The 10,114-nt window shown below is 47.8% G+C and overlaps 1 protein-coding gene across 3 annotated transcripts in view; it reads right to left on the bottom strand.

Moving 5' to 3' along the window:
- Window positions 1–7,551: 7,551 nt before the first annotated feature.
- Dcp1b (decapping mRNA 1B) overlaps window positions 7,552–10,114 on the bottom strand; it is a 38,234-nt gene continuing 35,671 nt past the window's right edge. For all 3 annotated transcript variants that reach the window (XM_051203681.1, XM_051203682.1, XM_051203680.1), the window contains 2 exons: window positions 9,877–10,053; window positions 7,552–7,761 (listed from right to left, as the gene is read on the bottom strand). In XM_051203681.1, the coding sequence (XP_051059638.1) occupies window positions 7,681–7,761; window positions 9,877–10,053 (258 nt within the window). In that variant the 3' untranslated portion in view covers window positions 7,552–7,680. The remainder of the gene's footprint in view (window positions 7,762–9,876; window positions 10,054–10,114) is intronic.

Here is a 10,114-nt window from a genome sequence, read left to right as displayed (position 1 = left end):
GGGGGCTTGTAGCAATGCCTTCTGGTAAATGGAAAAAAATGCACCGGCCCCCATTTGAGGAAGCAGGGGGCTTCCATAAAGAGCTTATGAGTGGTGGGACCAGCACAGGACCCTGAAGCACATAACAGTCATGTACCCACAGGATGTTAGGACCGGACACTGAGAGGCTGTCTATGTGGGCCTGGCCTGGAAACCCAGTCCCCGTACTCCTGTACTCACCCTGTTCTGCCATCATCAGCTCTGGGTCTTGGTATCATTTGTGTGGCCTCTACTTATTCAAGTCCAGGCTAGCCTTGCCTCCCGCTTCCACCTATGACAACTGGCTCCATGGGAAGACAAGGCCCGCCTCTACAGAGGTTGAGGGAATGGTGCACTGAGGAGAAATGAGTGACAATATACCTGAGGGGCTTCAGTGACAGTCAGTGGTCTACTGAGGCCCGAGAACAGTGCCTGATGTGGGTATCTGCTACTGTTATCAGTAGCATTTTTTCATTGTGTCTCCTTTTGGTAAACCTAGTCAGTGAGGCAGGGCACCTGGTGGCTGTCCCTGACTACTCCCTCACCATCTATGGATGATCTAGAGGGAAACTTCACCAGTATTGTTTTCCAAACCTAAAAGTTGCACCTCTGAAAACAAACACAAAATAACACCCCAACTATCATTATCCTTTCCTATAAAGCCTACTGCAGTGGTCCCATCCTTCCAGTGGGGTCTCTACTGCTGTCATGGGTTTAGAAAGTCTCCAAAAGGCCATCACTAAAGGCTTTGTTCTCCCTCTCTTGATGCTAATGGGAGATAAGGGAACCTTTAGGAGGATAGAGGCATAGTTGGAGGAAGTTAGATTCTTGGGGTGTAACTTTCAAGGGGATAACGGGATTCCTGGGTCTTTCCTGGGCATCTCTGTCCCCTAGCTGTCATAAAGTGAGCAGCTTCCTCTACCCCATGCACCCACCATGAAGGGAGGAGCTTTAGGTTTGCCTGCAGGCTCAAAGTAATGGAGCTAGCAACATGGACACAAACCAAACTCTGAGACAGACTTGCCCTCCGCTGCCTACCACAGAGCTCATTTACTTGAATGCATCCTCACAGATGTATGTCCAACTGCCACAGATGCTCACACTCTCTTGTGCTTGCCCTCTCCTCGGCTACCAGGGAGCTGAGGGAGGGAGGATGAAGACCTGAGCATCCTTTTCTACTAGAACCCACACATAATCTCATTGTCTACAGGTCCTGACAGCTTCCTTCAGTCACACCTCCTCTTCTAATTTCTAGCACACTGGTCTGTATTCTACCTCTGATTCCTGCCCACACCAGACAGGACGGTGTGGCTGCTCCCTGCCTATGTGTTTTGTGCCTCAAACACCTACCTCTGCCCTTTGATGATCTCCTTCACATATTTTAGGAGCTGCTCAGCTATTACCTCCTCCTAGAACCCTTTGGTCCAGCCTATTTGTTCCATGCTCCTCACAATATCAAAGGCCCAATGATTACCCTGGTAATATTGTTCTATAACTAACTTTCCTCCATCCTGGACTATGAGGTGTCTGCAGTGCCATCCACAGCCTGTGCACAGAAGACTTGGTGTACATTGATACCACAAGCAAATGGTGTGGTTCCCAACTCAGTGTGTGGTCAAAAGCTTGGGAGACAGCCCATTTCTAGTAGATGGGAAGACAGACATGTTCTCTGGGTATCTACAGCTGCACAGGTACGTTCCTTTGAGTAAAAGAAGAGTGGAGGATTGGGAAAGGCACTGAGGAGGAAGGGAAGCCAGGAATGGCTGCCTCTCAGCTAACATGGCTGTCTGATCTTGGTAAGATGACAGTATCTGATGGGGCATAGCGGTAAACGTGAGGAGACTTGCCACAGAATAAAGCCCCTTATCCTTTCGGGGTTCATTACCTATGGATATTGTGTGAGGCTCCTTTCTCTGTCCCTGGAAACACAGGAAGAACACAAGGGGGGGGGATAAACTTAAGAACCCCATGAGCCTGGGGAAGTGTCATGGGCAGAAAATGCAAAACTGTCACACAAGCTATTTAAGAGAGGACTCTAGCTGGCAATAGAGAGGAGCTGGGCCATGCCTCCCCTCTGAGGCTGAGTGGAACACATTCTCCAGTGGGATCACTGTTGCAAAACATGTGTGGTTGAGCTAAGTGTGACCTCTAGGCTTATGAAAACTCTCCAGTACTCACGTGGTGGAGGAGATGGGGCACGGGGGGGGGGGGCGGGCGATGACTGAGATCCAGGTCATTCTTACTCATCGAAGCTCTCGGCACAGCATCACTTGGAATAAGGAGCTCATGACAGCTCAGATCTTTGGGTCTGCCACCTTGGTCTCAAGCCCTGGAATGGCATAGGTGCCAACGTGCTGTGTATACCAGACAGATGGTGGGAAGGAAGGAGCGCGTTCCCAAAGGAACTGGACCTGCTGAGGGGCTGGTAGGTGCGGTCACTAGACAGGTACAGAGAAGGCCAGGACGTCTGTTGCTCAGTGTCTGTAAAGCTGGGCTCTCATCACCTCCAGTGTTACCTGACTCCCTGTATGGGTGGGGATTCATTTTGGCTTTCTCACACATACTTGGGACTCCATCCTCGGTCCTCACACTTCTAAGGAAAGTTATCGGCATCGGCTCTCAACCCCTTCTCTTGTCTATTTAGAACATCCCTTACTTCTGCTCTGCCATGTCCCTAGTCAGCTTGCTAGGCTTTGAGTTCCGTTCACTTCCATCTCCAGTATCTCTGGGACTCAGCCTAAGCTGCATTCAGAGCTAGCCCAGTGCACCCCTGCCCCGTCATGCTGTCTTCCTGGCCCTTGGAGACTGTTCATTTCCAATAGCGATCTGCTTTTCTCTCCCTGTTGGTGTTTCAGACCACAGTCTGCACACACGGTTTTTATTTGTGTACTTTTCTTGGAGCCCTAAGCTGTTGGAAGACATTACTCAGAACTAAATTTGGTGAAAATCTGTCTGGATAAGCAAGGTTGGGTTAAACACACCGAGAATCTGTAACCGCCCCTCTCGCTCCCTAATTGTAAGAGGGTTGGGGTGCCAAGCATTTGCAATCTGCAAGTCAAGCATTCAGCACTACACTGGAAAGGCTTACCAACATGAGCAGCCAGCCAGCTTCACATGACAAGGCATGGCTACAACCAGCTGGCTGCAAATGACAAATTAACCTTAAGGGATGACTCAATACTCCAAAGCTGGGAAGCAAACCGACTCCTCTGAAAACAGGGAAAGAGGCCATGTCTAGATGAAGCAGACATTATTTGAAGGGGGTAGAGGTTCTTGGCTGTGACTAGGAGTGAGCACATGGCCTGGAGACCCCGTTCTCTTGGTCACCCTATGACTCTAGTCAGGCTTGTCTTCTCTGTACCCAGGCTGGCTCATGGCTGAAGGCAACAAGGTCTGAGGCAGAGTGCTCATTCTTATGTATACCTCTCATCCTTAGCACCACACATGGGGCCCAGGGAGGTGGTCTCCATTCAAAACTGGTGGTTCCTCTTTAACACCTATGAGGGAGAACAGGGTGCGCTAAGATGCTCAGGGCTGGGGTTTCTTGAGGAGAGACATTCTGTTCAAGAGGAAACAAGTGTCCCAGAGCCTGAAAGCAGAATGACACCAACAACTTGTGTCTTTAGGGAACGTGTTCAGCCCAGGGCAGGTTTGCCCTGGACCTTTCTCTCTTTTCAATGCTTAATTGTCTGTACTTTGCGTGCTTTATTTTTCTTTTTATGAATTAAATTTGTGTTCAGACAATTTCACACATGCAGGTGATGCATACTTGCCACTCTTACTGCCTGTCAACCCCTTTTCCCACAAATCTGTGTTCTGGTCTATTCATTTTGCTTTGTAACTCACTGACATCACAGGGCCACCTGTGTGCCCATGGATTTGGAACTACCTGTTACAATCTGGTGAGCTCAGCAATGGGTACACATCTAAAGATAACTAAAGTGATACCCCTCTCCAGTCTACTAATCACAGCTAGTATTTCAAAGGTAAAGCGTGGGGCCTTGTGAGCCCCTCCCCTTCCTTGACTTGTTGATAGGAGTCTTGTGTGGACCAGTGTGGGTACCTACAGCTGTAAGTGAAAGGCCATACTAGCCATCAATTCTGAACAGTGGTGTTTTGCAGCCTTTTACTCTTATTTTTTGGCCCTTTCATACTTCTAGCCCCTCTTCCACATGTTCCTTGAGCCTTATAGGTAATGGTAGGTCTTGTTTGAAGCAGCAGGCCTAGTTTTTGAAAGGTCTGGGAACAGCTGGTTACAATAGGCTAAGTAGAAGTACGGCTAGCTAGACAGTTATGCTAGATGGTTCTTGAAGATGCAAACATAGGTTCTCCCCACTGAAGTGGCCACCTTGCCTGGTTTAAGTGGGGAGATGGGGTGGTGTTTCTTCAGAATGTTTGGGGCCTTCTCTGACTTAGCAAGTAAAATGCTGCTTGCTGTGGTTTTGATTTGAAATGTCCCTCAAAGACCTAGGTATTAAAGGCTTTGGTCCCCAATATGTGATGTTACTGGGAGGTAGTGGACAGTATGAAAGGAAGCGAGACCTTTGGAGGCAGGCCCTTGAAGGGAATGCTGGGACCCTGCTCCAGTTAAGGTTACCATTGCCATGATGAAACAAGCAAGTTGGGGAGGAAAGACCACATCATACAGTTCATCACTGAAGAAAGCCAAGACTCAAGCAGGGCAAGAATACGGGGGCAGGAGCTGGTGCAGGGCCATGGAGGGGTGCTGCTAACTGGCTTGCTCCTCATGGCTTGCTCAGCCTGCTTCCTTACAGAACCCAGAACCACCAGCCCTGGGAAGGCACCACCCACAATGGGCTGGGCCCTCCTCCATCAATCACTGAGAAAGAAATGCTCTACAGGTTTGCCTATAATCCTATCTTATGGAGCCATTTTCTCAATTGAGGTTTTCTCTTCTCCGATGATTCCAGTTTGGGTCAAGTCGACATGAATCTAGCCAGCACAGGCCTCCTTTCTCTTCTTCTTTGCTTCCTGGTTGCCACAAGGCAAACAGCTTTGTTCCACCACCACTTTCTTCCTCCCATGAACAGATCCCACATCAATAGAGCCAGCCGACCATGCACTAAAACCCTTGAAACTCTGTACCAAAGTAAAACATTTATCCATTGAGTGACTCATCTCAGGTTTGCTGTCACCAAAACAAGAATTTAACACAGAACTTTACCCGAAGTCAGGGACAGGTGCAGGGTTACAGTGACATCAGTGTTGCAGCCCATGAGTTTCTCCATAAAGAAGGGGCATGGCTGCTTCCACTGCATCAATGAAGCAGGGGTGCACAGCAAGGTGGCCCTCAGGCATATACCGTCAGGACAATGGTTGGAAGCCTCCCAGCCCAGCAGCTGTGGCTCATTCCAAAGGCTGGCAGGCAGTCCTGGACCATGACAGGTTAGTCCTCTGTACGCCGTGAGGTCTCTCAGTTCATAAATAAGATGCTGCACAAAGAGACCTGTCCAAGAGCTGAAGGCAGACTGAACTCCACTCATGCTCCACTCTCTACCCACAGCCACCCGACTCCCTTGGCTCTGCAAGGTGACACTCACTACACGGGATGCTGCTGCCTTAGAGCCACAGTATTCCAGGCTCTACCTGAAATTCAAGGAGGTTAAACTGTTGCCGGGGCAGAGACCTTGAAATGAAAGCTGAATATGAGTTCAGGAGGATCATGAGAAGAGGAAGTATTAATTTATGTAGGAGGCTCAGTCCTGGATGCTTAGAAAACCCTTCTGATCCTTCCTGTGTCCATGTGTCCACAGAGCTCTGTAGAAGGCACCACTTACCTGCTGAGGTAAGGATGTAGGCACCCATCCTGACTGTCCTGCAGGTGGCATCTGTGGTCTAAAGGAATCGACTTGTTACTTACTAAAGTGGACAATGGAGAGAGAACCTGCCATTTTGTCAGAACAGAGCACTGTAGCATTGATCTAAAAAGACTGCATGTCCTCTCACCTCCCATCCTGGCTTGCTCTGTTGGGTGGCAGCAGCTGCTGCTACAGTTTTACTAATTCATGTGAAGAAAGGAAACTTTCATGAATTAAAGCTATTCATTGACACAAACTTATTAGAAATGTTAAAAATGAAATTCATCTTTCCCTGGCTGCAGACACATCTTTAAACATGCAATTATAGAGTTTTTAAATGTTTTCCATTATTTTATTTTGTTTATCATCAAACCACATTTTAAAAGACTGGTCACTGGCCAAATAACATTTTTTTTTTTAAGTGTTAGGGATTTGACCCAGAACATTATATAGGCAAGTGCCCTATCAGGAGGTACATCGCCAGCCTAATATCACTCCAATTTTAGTAGACATGTTACCAAAGTGATGCTGCTTTTACTGATTTAGGACCACAGACCACAGATGTCTCTCTTGCTTTATTCTCCTTATAAACTACAGAGACGTGTATAATTACTGTTGAGTATTTGAGAGACTTCTATGGGCTCGCAGCAGTGCTGGGTGTTATGGGAGGCATCCCTTCCAGAGGCTGACACAGTGGATGCAGGTCAAGGCACAGTGCATAGGAGCAGAGCTCAGTTCCTCTTCAGCACTCCGTCCTTCCTTAGGGGAAAGCATGCCTGCCCTCATACAGGACAGGTGATGCTCTCCCTGCTTCTGGGAGGGATGAGCAGAGCTCAAAGCTCTAAGGAAACCCCACCCCACCCAGGCCTCCATTTTAAAATCTGCATAGAAAGAATAAGATTCTTCTTGGAAGCTCTAAGCCAAAGACTTTTTTTTTTTATGATCTAGGGATTATTAAGATGCTAAAATCATGAAGCTTTATTCATTGTGTATACACAGCAAGGGTCAGTTTCCATATGTGCCCTTTGGGAACTGCGAGGCTCTTCTGCCTCCCTCTAGGATTATGCTTCTGGTCTCTTTGCACACGAGACAGCAACAGGACTGCTACAGAGCCTGGAGAATCTTTGAACTTCTGCCTCTGAATAGCCACTACCTCGTCTCATGAAATCTCCCCTTCAGCACATTTTCTAAATGTGTTTGTTGAAAGCAAGAGCAGGCTGGTCCTACTGTTTGTGTCCCAAGAAGTAGACTGAATTGGGAAATGTGAGTGTTGCTTCAAGTTTTGGGACACCTTCTAGATAGAAACCGGCTAGAAATACCTTCAGAAAGACTCTCTGGCTAAAGGCTCAGATCAAACATGCCAAATGGAGCTTTACAAAAGAAAGTCTGACTTTGTTAACAAAGTCATCATTGCTTCCAAGAGCGCATGAAACCCTTAGTAGGTAACTTGTGGGGTAACATTGCCCCCTGGTGGTTAGCAAGCTCCACGGCACACAGAGCCCAACACTAGGAAATTGCTCTCTTTAGCTTGAGCTATTAATAAACAGCTCGGAGAATATCCCCTCCCATGAAGAGCCCAATTCTTCTTAAAATGGCCTCATGAATGTAGGAAAAATTTAATCTTGTATGACCTGAACCCAAACCATCTACCCATTCAATTTGTATACAGGAGGACGTGATTCTTCAAAACCAAGAACAAAAAAACCCCAAGATATTTGACAGTACAAAACCATTTTACTTTGTATTACTCTACTTTGTTAAAAAGGCAGAAATGCATTTGGTCACACAGTTCACAGGACGAATCCGGAGAATCGATTCTCAGTCTTTGCTCTCACATAGTTGGTCACGTGGCTTTTCTCATGGCTGCTTGTGTCACACTGAAGAGATAGGCTTCGTAGATTATGCTTAAGAAGCTGTCATCATTCTGGAAAACAAAGCCAACAGACCCAGGGGACTGTCACTAGAGCAGCAGAAGTCAGGCTTCCTGCCTGGAGCTGAACTGGCCTTGGGTTCAATGCCTTACCTGTGTTGTTTGTGCTGACAGCTGGCAGAGCGGACCTGTGTATGTGATGTACAGGGACTGGAGGCAAGGTCAGGCCAGAACTGCTGGATTTTACAGAACTGCTGCATGTGATGTCCACATGCTCACAGCACCCAACATAGACAACACAGAAGCCAGTTGTGCTGTGTGCAGGATGGGACAGGAGGAGCGAGTCCCAGTGCCTTGGCAACAGCCTAGGAGTTGGCGGGTCCTTCCTAAAAATCCTCCAGGTTGCCCACAATGTCTGTGCACTGTTTGAGGCATTCATAGGGATTTTACCCACAGCATGGCTCACTGGTATGTTCCCAAAGGCAGCATGGTTGTTCCCATGACCTGTGGGAAGTCTCTGGCTTTGGCAAACTTACGGGCTCTCTGTCTCACTAAGGTGGGGGAGAGAACTCTGGGCCTGAGCAGAGATTCTCTTGATTAATGCTAGAGGCATTCCCCTCCCACTCAAATCCAACAGTGTCTGCCGTCACTACATTTCACCCTTCCTGATTCATTCCCTCCCCACCCACAGTTAGTGTCACTCTCACGCCACGAAGAAAGAAATGTTATCTCTGTTTTTCCTACAAAGATGCCCAAGTGACTTTTAGTAAATATATCAGGAAGACAAAATCCACAACACGCAGAAGTGTGAACCATCCAAGTCATAACATACAGCCTTGGAGTAATGTGATCAGATTGGAATGAGCCATAAAAAGCAAGAATCTTTAAAATCCAAACTTATGTCTAGGTTTTTCCTCATTGTTCTGGTAAATAAATGTGCACATATTTGTCCTAAATTCTCACACGCTTATTGTGAACAGGTGGGCTATTTCTATCATGGTGCACATTTAAGATTAGCGACATAATTAAAATAGGAAGTCTCCCTTGTCCTGGACTGCCATTCCACTCCCCAACTCAGATGCTTGCTGCCAGTCCCATCCTTTTTGTTCTCTCTAAGACATATTATCTTAGAAATGTTTTCACTACGGGGAATCAGACATCAATGGGAGAACCAGACAATCACAGAGGCTGGCCTGCTCCCCCCGCTGCTGTCTGGTGAGGAACAGAGCGCTACAAATACTTTCAAGAAGATCCCTGAACACATTAGTGGAGGTGTCTGCTTCTGTGTGGTTTCAAGCACTACCCTTTCCAGGACCTATCACTTGGGAGTGTGCTCCGATACATGGTGGTCTAGCCTTGGCACATTAATTTACATGGTTCATACAACAGGAGATGTGAACACTGTAACCAGGCTCAGTGTAACACTGGACCAACATAAGCCTGTTTCCTTGTCTGTAGAATCAGACAAATACAAGGGTTTAAATGTTTTTATACTTTGTGTGTGTGTGTGTGTGTGTGTGTGTGTGTAGATATGTGTGTAAGTGTGGATATGCTACAACACACACATGGTCAGAAGACAGCATTCTCTATTCTTGTATTATGTGGGCCATCAGGCTTGGTGGCAAGCCCCTTTACCTGATCTCATTGGCCCATATTAACAGGCCTTCCCATAGACCCTGAATAAATTATTAAACAGCGCATGGCACTATATAGTATAGTATACCACAGTTACAGCCGAGACACTCAAGGCAGGGCTGACGAGACATCCGATCATTCCACCCTCTCCTGAACAGTCGGTTTCAAAACCATAGCTGAACTGTGTTCACAGCAGTCTGTGTTCACAGCAGTCATGGCTTACAACTGCAGCTTGCCCAAGATGCTGGCTCTGTGACTGCTCCCGAGCGTGAGCTCCCAGAGTGCCCTGGCTGGCTGACCATCACATGCTCCCTTTCCTGCAGCTGGCAGCTAGGAAGCCTTACTCATTCCTCCAAGTCACAAATCTCTTGAAGGCTTGAGACATCGCAGGCTACAGTAGTATTCTAAATATCACCCAGTTAGCTGGATTTAGGAGCTACTGGAGGTGTGTGTGGGGGTTGCTCTCATGGCATCCAAAGAAGGCATCAGCAAATATAGTCTGCCGTGTGCCCACTGGTAGGTCAGCAGTCTTACCTGGATGAGGTTCAGCAGTACTTCCTGGAGCTGCAGCCTGGTGAGGGGCCTGCTGGCCACGGTGGAGGATTCCCAGTTCTGCAGGGGCAGGAGGAGGCCGGAGGAGGCAGCAGGAAGTTCTTGGCCTCCCAGGGGCATGAGCCCATTATCAGTCTCCCTCAGTGGGGCACAGGTGAACTGTGTGGAAACCACAGGAGGCATCAGCAGAGAAGCCACTGGAGCAGGGACACACTGAAAT

This window comes from Phodopus roborovskii, unplaced genomic scaffold, assembly GCF_943737965.1.
Source record: "Phodopus roborovskii unplaced genomic scaffold, PHOROB, whole genome shotgun sequence".
Lineage (NCBI taxonomy): Eukaryota > Metazoa > Chordata > Mammalia > Rodentia > Cricetidae > Phodopus > Phodopus roborovskii.
Note: the sequence above shows the minus strand (reverse complement) of the source record. Positions and strands in the feature narration are given on the sequence as shown.